This window comes from Schistocerca nitens, chromosome 10, assembly GCF_023898315.1.
Source record: "Schistocerca nitens isolate TAMUIC-IGC-003100 chromosome 10, iqSchNite1.1, whole genome shotgun sequence".
Taxonomy (NCBI): Eukaryota; Metazoa; Arthropoda; class Insecta; order Orthoptera; family Acrididae; genus Schistocerca; species Schistocerca nitens.
In genome coordinates, this window is record NC_064623.1 from 231,649,133 (window position 1) to 231,672,505 (window position 23,373).

General features: G+C 42.8%; 2 protein-coding genes across 3 annotated transcripts in view; one reads left to right on the forward strand and one right to left on the reverse strand.

Annotated features, from left to right (window-relative positions):
• LOC126210181 (uncharacterized) overlaps positions 1 to 22,302 on the reverse strand; it is a 178,254-nt gene extending 155,952 nt beyond the window's left edge. For both annotated transcript variants that reach the window (XM_049939345.1, XM_049939346.1), the window contains exon 1: positions 22,108 to 22,302. In XM_049939345.1, the coding sequence (XP_049795302.1) occupies positions 22,108 to 22,197 (90 nt within the window). In that variant the 5' untranslated portion in view covers positions 22,198 to 22,302. The remainder of the gene's footprint in view (positions 1 to 22,107) is intronic.
• Positions 22,303 to 22,393: 91 nt separating this feature from the next.
• LOC126210180 (acid phosphatase type 7-like) overlaps positions 22,394 to 23,373 on the forward strand; it is a 168,699-nt gene continuing 167,719 nt past the window's right edge. Inside the window, exon 1 of the mRNA XM_049939342.1 lies at positions 22,394 to 22,607. Coding sequence (XP_049795299.1) covers positions 22,591 to 22,607 — 17 coding nt within the window. The 5' untranslated portion in view covers positions 22,394 to 22,590. The remainder of the gene's footprint in view (positions 22,608 to 23,373) is intronic.

Below are 23,373 nucleotides of genomic sequence, written 5' to 3' on the forward strand. Positions count from 1 at the left end.
TTCTCCTGATAATGACACCCTCTTGAGTAGTCCCTGCCCGGAGATCCGAATGGGGGACTATTTTACCTCCAGAATATTTTACCCAAGAGGACATCATCATATAACCGTACAGTAAAGCTGCATGCCCTCAGGAAAAATTACAGCTGTAGTTTCCCCTTGCTTTCAGCCATTTGCAGTACCAGCACAGCAAGGCCGTTTTGGTTAGTGTTGAAAGGCCAGATCAGTCAATCATCCAGACTGTTGCCCCTGCAACTACTGAAAAGGCTGCTGCCCTTGTTCAGGAACCACACGTTTGTCTGGCCTCTCAACAGATACCCCTCCGTTGTGGTTGTACCTACGGTACGGCCATCTGTATCGCTGAGGCACGCAAGCCTCCCCACCAATGGCAAGGTCCATGGTTCATGGGGGTACACTGCCCCTTCCAATTCATACCACCATCCAACCGTGATCCTTCCCCTCTCCCGTCTAAACACCCACTGGTCACCTTCCTCGAATTCCTTACCTCCAACTTAGCTTCATCATCATTCCTCCCAGGTATCGTACTCAGAACACCAACCTTTCAGTAGAAGAAAGAAGATCCACACACTACCTCAAAACAAATTCTGACCAAATCATCCTAACTGCAGATGATGTTCTCACCACTGTTGATATGAATCACCCCACCATCCCTTTTACTGCCTGGATGTCTACTCGTCACAGTTGATGCCGCCTCCTTATACACCAACATCCCTCATGCCCGTGGTCTTACCACTATTGAACACTACCTTTTGCAATGACCTTCAGAATCCAAATCCATTACCTCATTCCTCATACAGCTTACTAACTTTACCCCAGCCCACAACTACTTCCCCTTTGAAGGAAAGGTAGTGAATGGCAATTATGGCACTATATGGGGGAGGGGAGGGGGGAGGGGGGAAAGTAAATCAGTTGCAAACTATGGCGTGAACACACTTCATTCAACACAAACATCACTATGGAAATTCGGATTTAGGTAATGACATGTTCGATATGCTTGCCATAATTAGCGATGATGTAGCGCAGACGACGAGTGAAATTCTGCATGACCCGCTAAAGCGTCAGAACATCAATGCTATCTATGACATCCTGAATGGCTGTTTTCAGCTCAGCAATGGTTTTGGGGTTATTGCTGCACAATTTGTCTTTAATACAGCCCCACAAAAAGGAGTTGCATGTGTTCAGATCTGGAGAATATGGTAGCCAATCAACGCCCATGCGAATGGCCTCTGAGCACACAGAGCCAGAATGCAGCTCACAAAGTGCTCCTCCAGGACATCAAACACTCTCCTGTGCTGATGGGGTCAAACTCCATCTTGCATGAACCAAATCTTGTCGAAATCAGAGTCACTTTGGATAGTGGGGATGAAATCATCTTCCAAAACCTTCATGTACCATTTGCTAGTCACCGTGCCATAAGGGAATATTGCACCGATTATTTCATGACTGGATACTGCATACCACACACTCACCTGCCGAGGGTGAAAAGATTTCCCATTCGCGAAATACGGATTCTGAGTCACCCAAATGCACCAATTTAGCTTATTGACGAACTCAGCCAAATGAAAAGGGGCTACGTCACTAAACCGGACCATACCAATTCCCATCACTCCCCACAGACAAACAGGCAGTTTGGACATCCTAACACAAGCTGCTTAGAAGATATGTTAATTTTATTTCATAGAGTTCAATAATTGTCACCCTGTATACAAACAAATGAGAGGCACAGCCATGGGCACCTGCATGGCACCCTCCTAAACCAACCTTTCTATGACAGAGTGTATACGGGGACAAGGAAAAAAAAATTCCCGGATTTCCTGGTTAAAAATACACTTTCTCCCGGGTGAAAATACGCGTTTTCCGTGTTAAGTGACATTATATTTTCCCTTATCAATCCTTTGAATGGTTATGGTTTTATACACAGGCGTAGAATTTCCCAGCACTTTAGAAAATGAAACTCAGGGAAAAAGACACATTTTGAAAATATCTTTGATGTGCAGCAACATGTACGCTGTACCTGTTATTCCTGTCAGTCGTTTATTTCCATTCTGGTAGTCTGAATCTATAGATTTTGCTAGTAATTATAACAACGCTGATCATTCGCAAACCCAGTCAACCACACAATCAGGCAGCGATTGGCATTCATCCGTTCAGCTTTATTCCGCTCAGCTCGTATAGCCCCGTCCCCTTTTGTCTGCGGAAAGTTTATTTCTATATGCGACGAGGATTCTCCTGACAGACACATCACGCATTCAAAAATCAACTTCCGATTCATTCAGAAATGAACTTAAAAGGTATTAAAAATGTTCAAAATCCAACAGGGAATCATAAGAATAATTGATAGACAAATGTGCGTTGGATGCTAGGCGCTTTGTGAAACAAGTTCTTTTCCTCAAAAATTTGAATTTGGCGCCGCCTTTTCCCAGTAGCATCTAGCTACATGCTGCGACTGCTTGCACAGCCAACAGCCACATTCCTGTAGCCAGAAGCAGGAGAATCTACAACTGAAATGCGACTCAATTGCGCATGCGCACGAGCCCACTCGTAACTAACAGTAAAACGAATCAAACGTAAACAGTTGTGACTTTACGCTCATCGGAGGCAATTCAAAGTTATAAAGCATTGCATAGTCTATCTAAAGCCTTTGACACATTTTGCTGTTGCCAGACGCTTTCATGAGCACTGTGTGTCGTCGTCGTATATGGCGCATTTCCTTTGCAATTTAAGTTATTTTCGTTTTTTCTCTCGTTTATGTTTCACTGTTGAAGTATTATTCTGCAGTAGCGGGATACAACAATATCCTTTGTTAGAGCATCGGTTCTTACCAGTCAAAATTACAAAAATTTAACTGAAAACTAAAACAATGAAAAATTCCCGGAATTCTATAAAATTCCCGGGTTTTTCCCGGATATCCCAGTTGTCCCAGGTCGTATACACCCTGTATGAGCAAACTAGGACAGTCTCCTAACCTCCGAAACACAAAACCCCATCTGCTTCAGGTTTATTGATGATATCTTCATGATATGGATTCAGGGCCAATACATTATTTTGTTCCTTCACAATCTCAACAGATTCTCTCCCATTTGCTTCACAGGGTCCTCCTCAATGCAGCATGCCACTTTCCTCTTCCTCTCTGATGGCTCCATCTGCACCTCTGTCCACATTAAACCGACCAACCACCAACAATACGTACATTTGGACAGATGCCATCACTTTCACACCAAAAAATTCCTCCTGTACAGCCTGACCATCCAGGAGCCTGACCAACCAGGGACAGTGCATCTGCAGTGACAAAAATCCCTTGCTCAGTGCGCCAAGGGTCTCACCATGGTCCTCAAAGACAGGCACTAACCCCCAGACCTTGTCGGCAAACATATCTCCCGTGTCATTTCCCCTCACACCCCCATTTTTTCCACCACCCACAAGAAGCAGCCACAAAGGAATAGTCTCTTCATCACCCAATACAACCCTAGACTGGGACAACTGAACACATTATTCACCAGGACTTTGACTACCTACTAAAATGCCCTGAAATGATGGACATCCTACCAAAGATACTTCCCACCCCTCTTAAAGTGGTGTTCCATTACCCACACAGGCTCCACAATGTCCTAGTTCACCCCTATGCCACTCCCAATCCCAACCCCTTGCCACAAGGATTATATTCCTATGGAAGATCCAGGTGCAAAACCTACCCAATCCACCTACCCAGCACTTCCTATTCCAGTCCTGACTCAGATTTATCCTACCCCATCGGACACCAGGCCACCTGTGAAAGCAATAATGTCATTTAATAGCCCTGTAGCAATCATAGCACAGCTTTTTATGTTGGTATGATTACCAACCAGCTGTCCAGGATGGACAGCCACCACCAAATGTGGTCAAGAGCAAAGTAGATTACCCTGTGGCATAACATGCAGCTGAACATAACACACTTTATTTCAATGGCTGCTTCACTATCCAAGCGATCTGGATCTTTCCCTCCACCACCAGCTTTTCTGAACTTCGTAGACGAAAGTTACCCTTACAACACATTCTCTGCTCCCGTAATTATCTCGACCTCAACCTACCATAACATACTGTCTGTACATCCTCCAGCCAACAGTTTCCACCCCCTCTGTCCTATCTTCGCCTCCCCACTATCTCCAACCCGTTGTCACCCTCTGCCAATGCACTACCCGTCTTTCCCCACTTCCCCCCCCCCCCCCACCTCTCTGCACTACAACCTCCTGATGCATCAGCTGTTGGCATTCTAGTCCCTGCACACTCCACCAGACAGTGTTCATCTCTCTCCCCACTTGCACACTACTATCCCTTCCCTTCCTCTGCCCTCTCCATATTGCTGCTTGGGTCCCACTGTGGCGTCGCAACTAGTACGCGATCGCCCATTTGTTTATTAAAAGCTTTACTTCAGAATGTATGTGAGCTGCAATGTAAGCCAGTAGAGTATTATACGGTCAGTAACGGATGAGTTGTGTCCTGCAGACTGACGTCACCACCATCTGTTGCAGCTGCTCGCGTGAAAGCAGTGCAGTAGCGGCGCTGGCAGGCCACTTACATTATACGAAACTAAAAATATTAATAACTAATAAAGGAATAACCTGAGGAATGTCATATTTGATGTACAACCTTCGGTTGTGAAAACAAACAATATGTCAAAGTCTGAGATCAAAAATGGTTGTATTTTGGAAGTTAGTTAAAAAAAACTTAATTTTCCAACAGTCAAGAATTTAAATAAATACAGTGATGTAATAGTTCACCTTCAGTGACTATGTATGATGATCTGATAACACTTTCAGTGTTCATATATAAATTTGGAAAGTTTTTAGTTTCAGAAAACCTCTGTGACTTTTCTATAACAGTCAGTCACGATAAAAGCTTATATATATTGTGTTCAAAAATGTGTAATTAACTGGGTGCCCAGTAATGTGTGGGCTTACGTCATAAAATTTGGTTGTTTTTTTTGTTTTTTGTACAAAGTGGAAATAAATATGTTCTGGTGCATTGAATGATATTCCAAGAGTAACATATTTTTTAAATAAGAAGAGAGAGAGAGCAAGAGTGAAAATTTCTCCTTCCTAGCAGTGAAATCTTCGGAGAAGCGTCCGGTGCTAGCAGAAGACATCAGCGCTGCAAGAAAGCAGAACCAGCATTCTTCAACAAGTGAGTCGACGAAAACGCTTAAGCTGTATAGAGAGAGCTTAACGTTACACCGAGCCACCACACTAGACACCCTATTTTAGATGAATGGGCAGCATAATACATTGGCAACGAGTTATAAGAAGAACCCCGCACCTCATGGCCACGGAATTTTCTTTTGTGCTTTGCTGACGCCTTAATTCTCTCTCTTTTCTTTGCAGGGGTGTTTACTTGCTTTAACAGTCTCTTATCGTATGTTTGCTAACCAGTGTTTTCAGGTGGGCATTGCAGAAATTTTCTTTGCTTTTGTACTTACTTTCTTGCTTGCCTTGTCTGTTTATTGCATTTGTCTCTTCCAACATGCCCACCCCAACTATCCAACCCCCTTGCTGAGGTGCCACAGCTGCCAGCATTAGATGCAATGCAGCTAATGCAGATGTTTCAGTTTCGGAGCCAGCAAATATCCTCACTGCTAAACACAGTACAGCAGCTCCTGGTAAACCAAACTACTAATGCAGCACGGGAAACACAGACTCCCAGTGCTATGGCGCTTTTTCGCCAGTTTCATGAACAAGAAGAGGAATGGCTCGAGTGGTTGCATCAGTTTGAAGCCCTTGTAATTGCTCACAACGTACCAGGTACTGTGAAACTCCCCTATTTCTTTTCTACAGTAGAAGGGCAGTGTTCCGCCTGCTATAGAAGTTATTTCCTAACATCACTCCGAGTTAACGTTAGTATGATCATGTTGTAGATTCCTGGTACCTCCATGTCCAAATACTGGCATGGAGTTTGAGTTGGGTGCATTCACTTCACGACTGAACCACTTCAATCTCAAAGCACTCATCCTCTCCTCTGTAGTCAATGTCACCTGCAGGTGTCTCCTAGTTTTTTTGTAGAGTTGACCTAAGGAACTTCATTTCACATGCTTGTATTTGACACTCTTATTTATGACACACGCTTCTGACTATACATCATGATTGGCAGGAAATAAGTTTTATACATGGTCTGTTTGGCTCTTAGAGGGACTTCCTTGTCCCAGATTAAATTTTGTACTTAGTGGAAGAAGCTAGATCATTTTGTTATTCTGTTTAAGGCTTCTAGTTTGGAGCTTCCATCGCGTGATATGATGCTACCCAGATAATTGAAGCTTTTCACACATTCAACCTTCTCCCTCTCAAGTATGATGTTACAAGGTGTGGGTGTCCTGCTGATGTTACAAGGTGTGGGTGCCCTGCTGATCTTCATTGCTACTGTGTTCTTCCTACTCACAGTTAACTCTAATCTTTTAAATTTTGTGTTCCAGTAATCTAGTTTCCTCTGAACCTCCATTTCTGTCTCTCCCCAAATGGCGATGTCATCAGCAAAAACAAAAGCACTGAGATCTCCATAAAGGGGAGAGCGAACTGCCTTGCTGAACACCTTTCTTTGTCTTAAACCATTTTGATCTTCGACCTTCTACTTGTACACTGCACTCACAACCATCGTACAGCATTTTGACTTTTTAAATTAATGAATCAGGAACATTATGTTTTCTCAAGCATTCCCATATTTTATCCCTTGGTACACTGTCATATGCTTTTTCCAAATCCATAAATATTACTAACAAGTCCTTTCCTTTTTCCTAATACTCCTCCATTAACTGACAGAGGGAGAAAATGACATCTATTGTTCCCCTATTACTTCTGAACCCATGCTGCTGTTCCTGTAACTGGTGTTCTAGAATTTTCCGCAATATTTTTTTCTATGACCTTTTCCATTATCGTAAGGCAGTATGATAACAGTGTGATTCCTCGGTAGTCTGTGCATTTCTTTCTGCTACCTTTCTAGAGCAGTGGTATTATAATTCCTTACTTCCATTCATCCAGCTCTGTTTTCTTTCCATATCACCCCTAGCACCCGGTGTAACCATTGTATTCCACGGATTCCTGCGGCTTTAATCATATACGCTGCCAGCTCATCTACTCCAGCCGCCTTCCCACTTTTAATCTGTTTCGGGGAATTCTCAGTTTCTAACCAAGAGACTGGATCCTGCTCCTCCTCTAATTCAATGACTTCGGTGTGACTTTCTTGTGCACCTTCCCCACTGAAGATACTTGTCACTAGTGGGTAACAGATTTGTAGGGTATGGCGAGGAAGAGCAAATTCAAATGTGGTTGTGGCGCTTTACATTCAGATGTTATGTTGCGTGATGCGATTGTGTACAATGTAACTGATGTCAAACTCGGAGAACAGATTTTGAAACAGTCCAATCCATCATTTCAGTAAGTAGTGCAAATACTAGATCAGTACGATTCAGGTGCCCTGTCAGCCGATAACTTTGAGCAGCCAGCAATTTGTTGGGTTGGCTCCCCTGTTTGCGACTGGCCCTTTCGGCAGCAGCAGCTTGCGCTCACCACGATGCATAAACAACTCTCCACGCCGTGTAAGCAGCTCGCTAAACAGGCAGGTACACAGGCGAACAATTACGTCATGCCCTCAGTGTTATTCACAAGACTTTGGGCCTCCAGTGGTACTCTATTTTACTTATTTTATGTTTACCATAAGATAGTTGTTTAATTTTTGGCCAAAAGAAATCCAAATCCATGTTCTGGAATAATGTTTTGTTTCTCCACTAGACTGTGCCACAAGTTCCTACAAAAATTCTTAACACACACACACACACACACACACACACACACACACACACACACACACACACACACGTCATACTAACAAATGTAAATCCACCTGATGATGAAGGTTTAAACCTTTGAAACACGTCATGGAAATAAACAGTCACTGGTAACAGTAAACTTTTTGTTCATTTAATGTCAATAACAGTGACAGTAAAGCCTAATCTAAAATGTTTGCATTTAAAGTTATACTTGTGGCAAGAAAGGAGATGACCATGTTTGCAACGGAACAAACATAAGAATTCAGTCCACTCACAAAAATCTAGTCACAAGGCTCATGTCATTAGCAAAACTAGCAAGTGAGCAGTTTCTTCTGTGCTACACCAGTTCCAACAAATTTTTTCTTCAACTGCTTCTTTGGGAGAAACGGGGAAATTTCAGTTGCACACAGGTGCCACTGTTACATTGCTGAATCTTCACATGTATGTTAGGCTCGACATGCACGTTTAAAACTAGCATACACCTGGTGGCTTATAATTGACAAGACATTCCCATTCACGGAAAATGTACTGAATATTTAGCTAACATACATTCTCACCTCTTGGCCTCATCCCTTGCGTAGCATAAAGAGCTCTGTAGTGCGCCGATACTTCGCACATTGGCGAAGCCTTGCTATAGAGAAAGGTGAGATTCTTGTTCAAAATGACAGTGGACAGTCACGTGTTGATCCCTCAAGCTTTGCAAAAAGAAATGTAGCAATTCCTTCACCAATGATTCTGGGGGATTGTTAGTTCAAAACAGATAGTGCATCAACACTGTACTTGGCAGCGTACGGACACCCAAACAGAACACATGACATCACAGTGTCACGCATGTGTGGAAAATCAGTCTGCTCCACCACAAAAATTCTCTGCTTGGCCTAAGTTGCAATCACCATGACAACATGGGCGCACAGACTTTGCGGGATCTTTTTGGAACATCTGTCGGTCGAGTGTGGTTGACTCGTATAGGAAGTTTCCTTTTGCTGTGCCAATGAACTCGACAACGTCTTGTAGCACAATTCAGGTGATGATGTCTATTTTTTGCCTCCAAGATTTGCCTGAAGTAATAGTGTTGGACAATCGACCTCAGTTCACATCAAATGAATTTGAAACACGCTGTGAATGCAATGGCATCCAGCATCTCACTAGTGTACCGTTCTATCCACAGTCAAACGGCGAAGTGGAACATTTTGTCAGAACCTTCAAACAGCAGATGGCCAAACTTTGATCCACACACACCAGGGATCAAGCATCGCAACTGTTTTTCGCCTCCTATCGTTCGCACTCACGAGATGGCCCATCGCCAGGAGAGCTGCTTCACGGCCGCCACCACTGGTCACTGCTCCACATTCCTCTGCATCCGGCACCGAAGGAAGGCTGCAAGTATTATTTCGCACTGCACAATATTGTGTTTTGCACGGTTTTTAGCGGTAGCAGACAGTGAACACGAGGTGAGATTGTCTGTGCACTTGGCACTTGCATCTTACCATTTCAGGTCCAGACGGCTTGTAGCACCAACGTCACTATTAACTTTGCCACTGTCATGTGCACGGTGATCCTTCTGTGTCTCTTCCCCAGATCCACAGATCCCGAGGACATTGCAGCCACAGCGGCCGCCAGAGGGTGTCGTCATAATACTGCGGGTCGACCCCCACGGAGATGGAGTCTCCTCCTCCTCTGCCTCCTCTCATCCTACTGACGCAGCTGGACCCACCCACAGTGCAGAGCCAACACCTTCTACATCTGATTATTGGTATCAGGAGGTGGATGTGTACCCTTCTGGTCATTTTTTGGGCACGTTTCGGCCACAACAAAGACTGGACGATGGGGTACTGCCGGAAGCTCGACGTCCCCTCTGCGACAGTTGTTGGTCTACCAAAGTGCCCACCCTTCTGCCTCCCCCGCCATTGTCAGGCACCCTACACGACGACTGTCCATCGCTTTGGGGGGCACGAATGTTCCAGCGTAACGACAAGTGGCGGCACGATGATGAAGAACGGAAGAGCAGAGAGGGCTGTGAGACGATGTCAGCCGATAGTAAGCCGACTAGGACGACACCGAGATAGGAGAGGCATCCACACAAAGAGAATACAAGTGCCGCACCGCCTAGCCGAGAGGCAGTAGAAGACGAGCCATCGTGCAAATGCAACAGCAGTGACTTATGAACTGAATTAGTTTGCTTGTATTGAAATTGTATATACTGAAGGACATCGATTACTTGCATGTCGCCATTTGCCTTCGACACCTTTTTGAATACGCAAAGTTAAATATTCTCAGTTTAACTTACTGTAATAAACTGCATTAATATGATTCGCTTGAACTGTTATCGAGTGATCTGAGAAAACAGCTTCCTAGGCGCCCTATATTAGACAAGTGGGTAGGATACAATACTCATACCTGTAAACAATCATCCACCTAATATGCAACAAGCAGAATTTGTTAATTTGCAGATGACAGTGGCATTATAATCAGTCCAGGCATCCATACAGAGACAGAAGACATGCTAAAACAATGTTCTTCAAAATTTCATTGACTGGTTTTTTTGTGAATAATTTCACTTTCAATTTTAAAAAGCCACAATGTATTCAGTTCAGCATATTCAGTGGTAAGTGTATCAAATGACAAAAAAACAATAAATAGAGTGGAAACTTCAAAATTATTACATCCATACTGACAAGAATTTAAACTGGAAAAAGCACATTTAAGAACTCCTAAAACAACTTAGTTGATCCACATTCACACCAAGAATCACTGCAAATCTTGAGGAGAGACAAATCAGCAAGTTGGCCTTTTCGAATATTTTCATTCGATAATGTCATACAAAATAATATTCTGGGATAACTCATTTTTAAGAAAGAAAGTAGAAAGAAAGTCACCATTGGTCAAAAATGTGCCGTAATTATAATATATCGTGATCACCCATGATTATCTAGTAGACACCTATTTAACGAGTTGGGTATTCTGACTACTGCTTCACAGTATATTTATTCCCTTATGAAGTTTATTACGAGTGAGTAAGAAACCATGACGTACATAATTAAAATACCAGAAGAAGAAATGACATTCATTACTCACATTAAGGTTGTCTTTAGAGTGTGTGTGTGTGTGTGTGTGTGTGTGTGTGTGTGTGTGTGTGTGTGTGTGTGTGTGTGTCTATACATATATAATAGGGAAACATTCCACGGGGGAAACTCTTTGCCTTTTTTACAAATGTCTGCTTGTGTCTGTGTATGTGCAGATGGATATGTGTGTGCGTGCGAGTGTATACCTGTCCTTTTCCCCCCCCCTAATGTAAGTCTTTCCGCTCCCGGGATTAGAATGACTCCTTACCCTCTCCCTTAAAACCCACATCCTTTCGTCTTTCCCTCTCCTTCCCTCTTTCCTGACGAAGCAACCATTGGTTGCGAAAGCTAGAATTTTGTGTGTATGTATGTGTTTGTGTTTCTATTGACCTGCCAGCGCTTTCGTGTGTATGTATAAAAACAAAGATGAGGTGACTTACCGAACGAAAGTGCTGGCAGGTCGATAGACACACAAACAAACACAAACATACACACAAAATTCACACAAAATTCTAGCTTTCGCAACCAACGGTTGCCTCATCAGGAAAGAGGGAAGGAGAGGGAAAGATGAAGGGATGTGGGTTTTAAGGGAGAGGGTAAGGAGTCATTCCAATCCCGGGAGCGGAAAGACTTACCTTAGGGGGAAAAAAGGACAGGTATACACTCGCACACACACACATATCCATCCACACATACAGACACAAGCAGACATATTTGAAATATGTCTGCTTGTGTCTGTATGTGTGGATGGATATGTGTGTGTGTGCGAGTGTATACCTGTCCTTTTTTCCCCCTAAGGTAAGTCTTTCCGCTCCAGGGATTGGAATGACTCCTTACCCTCTCCCTTAAAACCCACATCCCTTCATCTTTCCCTCTTTCCTGATGAGGCAACCGTTGCTTGCGAAAGCTAGAATTTTGTGTGTATGTTTGTGTGTCTATCGACCTGCCAGCGCTTTCGTTCGGTAAGTCACCTCATCTTTGTTTTTATATATAATTTTTCCCACGTGGAATGTTTCCCTCTCTCTCTCTCTCTCTCTCTCTCTCTCTCTCTCTCTCTATATATATATATATATATATATATATATAAAATAGAGGGAAACATTCCATGCGGGAAAAATATATTTAAAAACAAAGATGATGTGACTTACCATACGAAAGCGCTGGCAGGTCGATAGAAACACAAACAGACACATACAGACACATACATACACACAAAATTCAAGCTTTCGCAACAAACTGTTGCCTTATCAGGAAAGAGGGAAGGAGAGGGAAAGACGAAAGGAAGTGGGTTTTAAGAGAGAGGGTAAGGAGTCATTCAAATCCCGGGAGCAGAGAGACTTACCTTAGGGGGAAAAAAAGGACGGGTATACACTCATACACACATATCCATCCACACATATACAGACACAAGCAGACATATTTAAAGACAAAGAGTTTGGGCAGAGATGTCAGTCGAGGCGGAAGTACAGAGGCAAAGATGTTGTTGAATGACAGGTGAGGTATGAGTGGCGGCAACTTGAAATTAGCGGAGATTGAGGCCTGGTGGGTAACGGGAAGAGAGGATATATTGAAGAGCAAGTTCCCATCTCCGGAGTTCGGATAGGTTGGTGTTGGTGGGAAGTATCCAGATAACCCGGACGGTGTAACACTGTGCCAAGATGTGCTGGCCGTGCACCAAGGCATGTTTAGCCACAGGGTGATCCTCATTACCAACAAACACTGTCTGCCTGTGTCCATTCATGCGAATGGACAGTTTGTTGCTGGTCATTCCCACATAGAATGCATCACAGTGTAGGCAGGTCAGTTGGTAAATCACGTGGGTGCTTTCACATGTGGCTCTGCCTTTGATCGTGTACACCTTCCGGGTTACAGGACTGGAGTAGGTGGTGGTGGGAGAGTGCATGGGACAGGTTTTACACCAGGGGCGGTTACAAGGATAGGAGCCAGAGGGTAGGGAAGGTGGATTGGGGATTTCATAGGGATGAACTAACAGGTTACGAAGGTTAGGTGGACGGCGGAAAGACACTCTTGGTGGAGTGGGGAGGATTTCCTGAAGAATGGATCTCATTTCAGGGCAGGATTTGAGGAAGTCGTATCCCTGCTGGAGAGCCACATTCAGAGTCTGGTCCAGTCCCGGAAAGTATCCTGTCACAAGTGGGGCACTTTTGTGGTTCTTCTGTGGGGGATTCTGGGTTTGAGGGGATGAGGAAGTGGCTCTGGTTATTTGCTTCTGTACCAGGTCGGGAGGGTAGTTGCGGGATGCGAAAGCTGTTGTCAGGTGTTTGGTGTAATGGTTCAGGGATTCCGGACTGGAGCAGATTCGTTTGCCACAAAGACCTAGGCTGTAGGGAAGGGGTCGTTTGATGTGGAATGGGTGGCAGCTGTCATAATGGAGGTACTGTTGCTTGTTGGTGGGTTTGAGGTGGACGGACGTGTGAAGCTGGCCATTGGACAGGTGGAGGTCAACGTCAAGGAAAGTGGCATGGGATTTGGAGTAGGACCAGGTGAATCTGACGGAACCAAAGGAGTTGAGGTTGGAGAGGAAATTCTGGAGTTCTTCTTCACTGTGAGTACAGATCATGAAGATGTCATCAATAAATCTGTACCAAACTTTGGGTTGGCAGGCCTGGGTAACCAAGAAGGCTTCCTCTAAGCGACCCATGAATAGGTTGGCGTACGAGGGGGCCATCCTGGTACCCATGGCTGTTCCCTTTAATTGTTGGTATGTCTGGCCTTCAAAAGTGAAGAAGTTGTGGGTCAGGATGAAGCTGGCTAAGGTGATGAGGAAAGAGGTTTTAGGTAGGGTGGCAGGTGATCGGCGTGAAAGGAAATGCTCCATTGCAGCGAGGCCCTGGACGTGCGGGATATTTGTGTATAAGGAAGTGGCATCAATGGTTACAAGGATGGTTTCCGGGGGTTACACATTGGGTAAGCATTCCAGGCGTTCGAGAAAGTGGTTGGTGTCTTTGATGAAGGATGGGAGACTGCATGTAATGGGTTGAAGGTGTTGATCTACGTAGGCAGAGATACTTTCTGTGGGGGCTTGGTAACCAGCTACAATGGGGCGGCCGGGATGATTGGGTTTGTGGATTTTAGGAAGAAGGTAGAAGGTAGGGGTGCGGGGTGTCGGTGGGGTCAGGAGGTTGATGGAGTCAGGTGAAAGGTTTTGCAGGGGGCCTAAGGTTCTGAGGATTCCTTTAAGCTCCACCTGGACATCGGGAATGGGGTTACCTTGGCAAACTTTGTATGTGGTGTTGTCTGAAAGCTGACGCAGTCCCTCAGGCACATACTCCCGACGATCAAGTACCACGGTTGTGGAACCCTTGTCCGCCGGAAGAATGACGATGGATCGGTCAGCCTTCAGATCACTGATAGCCTGGGCTTCAACAGTGGTGATGTTGGGAGTAGGATTAAGGTTTTTTAAGAAGGATTGAGATGCAAGGCTGGAAGTCAGAAATTCCTGGAAGGTTTGGAGAGGGTGATTTTGAGGAAGAGGAGGTGGGTCCCACTGCGACGGACCTGTTCCAGGCAGGGTTCAATTTGGATGGTGTCTTGGGGAGTTGGATCATTAGGAGTAGGATTAGGATCATTTTTCTTCGTGGCAAAGTGATATTTCCAGCAGAGAGTACGAGTGTAGGACAGTAAATCTTTGACGAGGGCTGTTTGGTTGAATCTGGGAGTGGGGCTGAAGGTGAGACCTTTGGATAAGACAGAGGTTTCGGATTGGGAGAGAGGTTTGGAGGAAAGGTTAGCTACTGAAATAGGGTGTTGTGGTTCCAGATTGTGTTGATTGTGTCTGCTTGTGTCTGTATATGTGTGGATGGATATGTGTTTGTGTGTGCGCACGCGCGCGCGCGCGTGTGTGTGTATACCCGTCCTTTTTTCCCCCCTAAGGTAAGTCTTTCCGCTCCCAGGATTGGAATGACTCCTTACCCTCTCCCTTAAAACCCACATTCTTTCGTCTTTCCCTCTCCTTCCCTCTTTCCTGATGAGGCAACAGTTTGTTGCGAAAGCTTAAATTTTGTGTGTATGTTTGTGTGTCTATTGACGTGCCAGCGCTTTCGTTTGGTAAGTCACATCATCTTTATTTATAAAGTAAAATTTGAAAACAAGCTGCAAAAGCCTCTTTTTGACAACTCTTGTTCTGCAGGAGACTTTCTGTTTTTGTGATGTGTAAAAGATGGGAAAAACAACCTTATGATTATTATATTTAAAAATTAATTTGCAGTGTAAATGTGAAATGATTCGTTCCATATCATTACAATTTATTAGGCATGTTGTTGTTGTTGTTGTGGTCTTCAGTCCTGAGACTGGTTCGATGCAGCTCTCCATGCTGCTCTATCCTGTGCAAGCTTCTTCATCTCCCAGTACTTACTGCAACCTACATCCTTCTGAATCTGCTTAGTGTATTAATCTCTTTGTCTCCCTCTATGATTTTTACCCTCCACGCTGCCCTCCAATACTAAATTGGTGATCCCTTGATGCCTCAGAACATGTCCTACAAACCGATCCCTTCTTCTGGTCAAGTTGTGCCACAAACTTCTCTTCTCCCCAATCCTATTCAATACTTCATTAGTTATGTGATCTACCCATCTAATCTTCAGCATTCTTCTGTAGCACCACATTTCGAAAGCTTCTATTCTCTTCTTGTCCAAACTATTTATCGTCCATGTTTCACTTCCATACATGGCTTATTAGGCACGTGATCCATAAAACTAACTGATAGTCTGAGTTCATCGTAACCTTGCTTACACAGTTTTGTTGTAGGTTATTCCATATCAAGCGGTACCCTCTCAGCAATCTCAGATTTTGTTCAAATTTGTTGTGCAGAGTTGCTAAATGACCAACGCAAGACCTATAAATATATAATTGGGTCATTCCATGCCAAGTGGTCTAGAGGCTCCCAAATGACCCTCATGGATTTTGATGAAATTTTGTATGACCATTCACACATGTGCTCAATGAACACTGGTAAAGTTTCAGTTTCAGAAATTCAATACTTTCGGAGATACAGTCACTTGTTTAAGACCATAGCACAGCTTTCTATAGAGCGTCCTTGAATTTTCAGCAACTTCGAGAAGAGATATCTCTGCAAGTATTTGCATGAAAGAAACAAAACTTGGCCATCTTATACAACTTTTAGAGCTCTTTAAAATAAAATGTTAAGAACATGATTTCTGAGCAATTTTCATATAGATAATTTGAAGCAAAGTTGGGCGAAAAAATAGCTGGTTAAAAAAAAACTAACTTTAGTTTTTTATATCTCCAAAAGTAATTGTGGGATGTACGTGAAACTTTGCACACCATAACTCACCAACACTAGGTCTTAGAACATAAAATTTCATTCTCCTATTGCTTTCCATTATTTCACAAAGCTAGGGCGAAGTTGACAATTTTTCAAAAAGTGCTAAAAATGGGTATTTTTACTCAAATTTTTCAAAAAAGTGTTTTCTCCAAACTCTTCTAAACTATAGCCATTAGAAAGAGCATATTCTAAACTATCTAGAAAAGTGGATTTCGTTTTGCAATGCAAGCATATAAAGCCCCAAAAAGTAGCATCATCAAAGAGGCGCACTGGAAGTTTGAACACATTTTTCTGGCACTCAAATTATACCTGAAATCTTTTATTTTGCCTTATACATGTTTATTAATGTCTGGGATAAGTGAAATAAGAAGTCCTGATGAATAGGACCTAGCTTAAGTCTGAATAGAAAAAGAATAAAAATAGAAACAATGTTAATTCTCTCTCTCTCTCTCTCTCTCTCTCTCTCTCTCTCTCTCTCTCTCACACACACACACACACACACACACACACACACACACACACACACACACACACACACACACACACCGTAAAATTTATCTGCATAATCATCTAATTATTAGTTGCCTGTTTAGTGAACAACACCAGCTTACTGATGGAAAAGAAGTATATACATGAGTTGCTATGGTCCATGGTGGCTTAACCACTACTAGTTTCATTTCACCTGAGAAAACCAGCATTCCCATTGCCATAGGGGCCACACCCGATAGCATACCAGCAACAGCCACGGGTGGGTTTCTTTACCACAGGATCCCAAGCCTGATAAGGGTTTCTTCACACAGGTTCCCAAGCCTGATAGTAAAATTATTTAAGTGCCCTGTGTAAAATTAGAAGGCACTCTTGGGTTCCTTAGATTGTTTCCTCTAACCTTAGATTGTTTCCCAGCACTTGTCACTTCTTGGTGGCCAATAAAATTAATTTGCTGGAACATGTGGATGCATAAAGTTTATTAATACATCCCTTTGCTCTGTGGAGGTCTCACAGATATTCCCAATCCACCACACGTTTTCATAGATGCATGCAACGTATTGTCCTGGTTGGAGAGCAGACATTAATATGCCTCCTTCATTGCTGTGACCCATTTTAGCTAGAAAAGATGAACAATCATTTGAAACTCTGCTGACCTAAATTGTTGTTTCATCAATAGGTAGAAAGTTATGATTTTCTCTAGTGCCTGATACAGTTTGTCCAAGTTTAAACCTCTCTTCTTCTGACACAATATTTTTTTCAATTTCATCTTTACTGACGAAAACAAATTTAATTCCATTAATGTTTTCAGAGCAGAAGTGAAACAGATCTAGGGGAGTGAGACTTTGTCCATTAAGTGGCCGTTGCAAGCTTGCTCTTGCAGCTAACTGCTTTGTTGTACCTCCAATCCCATCACAGGGTGATTTCCCATGACTAGTAGCAAAAAAATTCCATTAGGCTATTATTCCAAAATCACTTATGATAGCACAAATTTAGGAAATTATTGAAATTTTTATATTGAGCACTGGAGCCATCAATGAAATAGTGAATGTGGGATATCTGTGCAAACCGTGCTTTTATATATTTGATGAGCTCCTTGCGAAAAACGTGAACTGTAATAGTGTCATGCCGCAAACCATCACTAATACACTCCTGGAAATTGAAATAAGAACACCGTGAATTCATTGTCCCAGGAAGGGGAAACTTTATTGACACATTCCTGGGGTCAGATACATCACAAGATCACACTGACAGAACCACAGGCACATAGACACAGGCAACAGAGCATGCACAATGTCGGCACTAGTACAGTGTATATCCACCTTTCGCAGCAATGCAGGCTGCTATTCTCCCATGGAGACAATCGTAGAGATGCTGGATGTAGTCCTGTGGAACGGCTTGCCATGCCATTTCCACCTGGCACCTCAGTTGGACCAGCGTTCGTGCTGGATGTGCAGACCGCGTGAGACGACGCTTCATCCAGTCCCAAATATGCTCAATGGGGGACAGATCCGGAGATCTTGCTGGCCAGGGTAGTTGACTTACACCTTCTAGAGCACGTTGGGTGGCACGGGATACATGCGGACGTGCATTGTCCTGTTGGAACAGCAAGTTCCCTTGCCGGTCTAGGAATGGTAGAACGATGGGTTCGATGACGGTTTGGATGTACCGTGCACTATTCAGTGTCCCCTCGACGATCACCAGTGGTGTACGGCCAGTGTAGGAGATCGCTCCCCACACCATGATGCCGGGTGTTGGCCCTGTGTGCCTCGGTCGTATGCAGTCCTGATTGTGGCGCTCACCTGCACGGCGCCAAACACGCATACGACCATCGTTGGCACCAAGGCAGAAGCGACTCTCATCGCTGAAGACGACACGTCTCCATTCGTCCCTCCATTCACGCCTGTCGCGACACCACTGGAGGCGGGCTGCACGATGTTGGGGCGTGAGCGGAAGACGGCCTAACGGTGTGCGGGACCATAGCCCAGCTTCATGGAGACGGTTGCGAATGGTCCTCGCCGATACCCCAGGAGCAACAGTGTCCCTAATTTGCTGGGAAGTGGCGGTGCGGTCCCCTACGGCACTGCGTAGGATCCTACGGTCTTGGCGTGCATCCGTGCGTCGCTGCGGTCCGGTCCCAGGTCGACGGGCACGTGCACCTTCCGCCGACCACTGGCGACAACATCGATGTACTGTGGAGACCTCACACCCCACGTGTTGAGCAATTCGGCGGTACGTCCACCCGGCCTCCCGCATGCCCACTATACGCCCTCGCTCAAAGTCCGTCAATTGCACATACGGTTCACGTCCACGCTGTCGCGGCATGCTATCAGTGTTAAAGACTGCGATGGAGCTCCGTATGCCACGACAAACTGGCTGACACTGACGGCGGCGGTGCACAAATGCTGCGCAGCTAGCGCCATTCGACGGCCAACACCGCGGTTCCTGGTGTGTCCGCTGTGCCGTGCGTGTGATCATTGCTTGTACAGCCCTCTCGCAGTGTCCGGAGCAAGTATGGTGGGTCTGACACACCGGTGTCAATGTGTTCTTTTTTCCATTTCCAGGAGTGTAATTTACAATTCTGTTTTTAATCACATTTTGAGCCTTTTGAATTTTCTTCTTCACATATTGGGGCTTATCTCTGTAGCTTACTGTTCTCTTCAGGGGTAAAATACCAATAGACAATAAGCTACTACTTAATTCTTCTTTTGGTGTAAAGTCCTCATCAGAATGTGATGATGAGGCTGATAAAGCTTCGTCCAAGTGTTTATTTAAGGTAGTCCTGCAAGCCGGACAAATTTTCTGACCTGGCTTTATGTTATTAACAAGCTGCTTCTTCAACATATCAGAAGCCTTATTAGCTGTTTCAGTATCAAGAGTGCGAATCCCTGCCTTAACATTATGATTCACCTTCCCAAAGGGATTGAAGCATTTTTTTTGTAACTTCTCATATTGAGTCAATAACAGGGCTTCATGGTGTAGGCAAACTTGAGAGGTATTGTCCAGCTTTGCTTCAGAACGTCGGACCAACAACTCTTTTTCCTCATCACTAAAATCCGCAAACCATTTTAAAACAGATTTTTTGGCAAAAAAAAGTGACATGACACTTTGTTCCACTATCTCCTTGCCCAATTGAGCAGAAAGGTATGCTGTTCCCTTCTGCATCCATCTCTGATCAGTAAGTAAATAATGTATTTGGCCTCTAAGTGCAAATTATAATCTGCTTAAATTTCAGACAAATTGCTACTGAATGAAATTATACACAATGTTTAATACCAATGAAAAAATCTAATAAGAGATATATGCTATAAAAGACACAATCAAAACAATTTTTTGTAAATTAATTTTACGAACTTTGATGGTCTTACGAATCACTTAACAAGCCACACTCAGTCAAGAGAACCCACTCACTATGCTGCAAACACACCACTGAAATACTGATTGTTCAAACAAGACTCTGATTGTTAAAGTAATTGTTGCCATTATATTTTCTAAAAACAGTGAATCTTGTGAATTTTCTCTGTGAAACTAGTGGTTACGTATTTACCATGATAGTAGGCTACATTTAAGTGTGATTAAATACAAAATTAAAACTCTTAGATGTTTAACCAACCAATTTCACATGTTTCCCTAATAACTTTAAGACAAAAATTCACAGGTTACAACACCTAGGTATTAAAATCTCTGCAATATTGACTGGAAAATTTACAACACTTGATGCATGATTCAAGCAAACCGATTCTTTTTTGGAAAAATGTTTTATACAATTGAATCCAAAAATTAGGTCTTCATTTTCCACTTGTAAATATTTACAATTTTGAGAAGTACAAAAAATATGAAGCTATTATTCATTGAATTCTTTATGATCTCTCTCCCCCCCCCCCCCCCCTTCTTTTAAGTGAGATGAGTTTTATGCAGATGAACACTTACGATAAAAGCAGAAGGGCTACTTCTCAGAGTTTTCAAGTTTTTCTGACAGTCTCATTGCCTACTTACCAGATCTTTTTATTTCAATTATTCAAGGCACTAATAAACATTTATTAGGCATAATAAAAGGTTTCAGGTATAATGTGAGTGCCAGAAAAATGTGTTCAAACTTCGAGTGTACCTCTTTTATGATGCTACTTTTTTGGGCCTTATACGCTTGCATTGCAAAACGAAATCCACTTTTCTAGATAATTTAGAATATGCTCTTTCTAATGGCCATAGTTCAGAAGAGTTTGGAGAAAACACTTTTTGAAAAATTTGAGTAAAAAAATACCCATTTTTAGCACTTTTTGAAAAATTGTTAACTTCACCCTAGATTTGTGAAATAATGGAAAGCAATAGGAGAATGAAATTTTATATTCTAAGACCTAGTGTTGGTGAGTTATGGTGTGCAAAGTTTCACATACATCCCACAATTACTTTTGGAGATATAAAAAACTAAATATCTTTTTTTTTTTTTTATCCAGCTATTTTTTCGCCCAACTTTGCTTCAAATTATCTATATGAAAATTGCTCAGAAATCATTTTCTTAATATTTTACTTTAAAGAGCTCTAAAAGTTGTATAAGATGGCCAAGTTTTGTTTCTTTCATGCAAATACTTACAGAGATATCTCATCTCAAAGTTGCTGAAAATTCAAGGACACACAATAGAAAGCTGTGCTATGTTTTAAACAAGTGACTGTATCTCCGAAGGTATTGAATTTCTGAAACTGGAACTTTACCTGTGTTCATTGAGAACATGTGTGAATGTTCACACAAAATTTCATCAAAATCCATGATGGTAATGTGGGAACATTACTCGATGTTAGACCACTTGGCACGGAATGGCCCAATTACCAAATGTTAATAGTTTGTGAGAAGGGACCTCTTCAGTGATGGGTCCAAAAATGTAGGGGTGCCATTACAAAAATTTTAGCCTTTGCAGCACTAATACAGTAGATAGGCCTAATTAAGGCAAAGCTGCAAAACGTGGCAAGAAAGCAACACGTTGCATGGTACACCTTTAAGTTTTATGTCATCTGGCTCGCTATTTTTGCTCTATGTGGCACTATCTAGTTATCTATTTTGTCCTAAAAAAAAAAAAAAATATCCCAAAGGTATATAGCACGAGTTCTTTTATATAGTTGGTTTAGAAACTTACTTTGGTGGCATAGTCTAGTAGCTCGTTCATAAAACTTGTAAATTTTATCGCCTTTGAATTCACATTTTTTCAGATACACTGGGGTGAATTTGCCCAAAAAGTATTTCTGTCAAAGTAAACGATTTTTGAACCTTTATATCAAGAAGGGACGTGTGTGATTCACACTTGCATTAGCTACCATTTAAAGAATGTTTCTCTTCTAATATAAAATATCAGATTTCTACAACTACTTTATTTTTCCTTGAACGTCTCTAATTTTTCAGTAAATTTTCTCGTTGGCGAGGCATAACTGGTTTCGAACGTATACTAAAGACTTACCACAATGGACATCATGAACTCTGTATCCGTTTTATCAGGTACATCAATGCTGGGCATTTCTGAACTACTACCTAGAGTAGCTTCTGACATTCTGTTACTTATTATAAATGAAAATGGTCTCACTTCTACAATACAACAACTTAAATGAGAGCGGGAATTGTTCCACCAAAGTTCTTATAAACTTACAGCTACCACTTCGACCATAGTATCTATGGTCGAAGAGCTACCACCTACAGCAACCATCTTTGGAAAGTGCAGAATGTCGATACATTCAACCAAAAGACAAACATAGCGACCGATGAACTTTGAATTGGAACATCTTTAGAATATAAGATCGCATCTAATATCTATTGATCCATCAGTAAATCGCGGTGTCTGCACTGCGGCACGTCAATAAGTTCGTCGTTTGAAAAGAAAGGGTAGGGTTCGAAGCAGTCGTACAGAGAAAGGACTAAACGTATTGAAACGCTGAGACCATTTGATATGTTGCAGTTTTTTTGGTAAGTGCTTGTTCTTTCTGAGCAACTGCGAAATATTTTGTCCGGTTACGAAAGCTTCCTTTGTTCTGTTTCGGAGGCATTATGTACTGTTATACTGCTGGTGATTAAGTAGCAGTTAAGTAGTACAGAAGCAATAGTTACAGAGACAGTGAGCTTAAATGAAGTAACCCAACAGATAACTTTCTAGGACTTCACATACAATGACGCTGCAGTATCTGCAATTACATTTTGTACGACACATTGGCCTAGCGAAGAGGTGCAGTAGTTGAGTCACCCAACTCTCATGAGCGAGGTTGCTGCTTAAAAGTCCCCTCATGTCATCTAGTTATCAGTTTACTGTTGTTTCCAAGCCAAAAGCGAAATGGTAAAAAAAAGGGGGGGGGCACCGTCCGCAATGTGGTGGTTTGCGCATGTGCAATTTATTGAATCTTAAAGTGGTGCTTCTTTATCGCTGGGGGATAACCTTGCTCGAACTCTGAAAAAAGTTTCACCCAGCGTAGCACCTATTCTAATAAACATTCCTGAACGATTTTGATTTCGTCGCTTCTACTATCTCATATATTTTGAGTTATTCCGCCATTCGCTATCGTGGACTTTCCTGCTAAACATATCTGTACTACAAGAAGTGCTTTACGACCAAAAAACTACTTAAGCCTATGGTAACTGACGTTCTTTTATGTGTAGGAATTAGGTTTTGTCTAATTTATAGGCAAAAAGTTGTAATGAACACATTATCACTGTTTGATCCAAAGCAGTCATTGAGGTT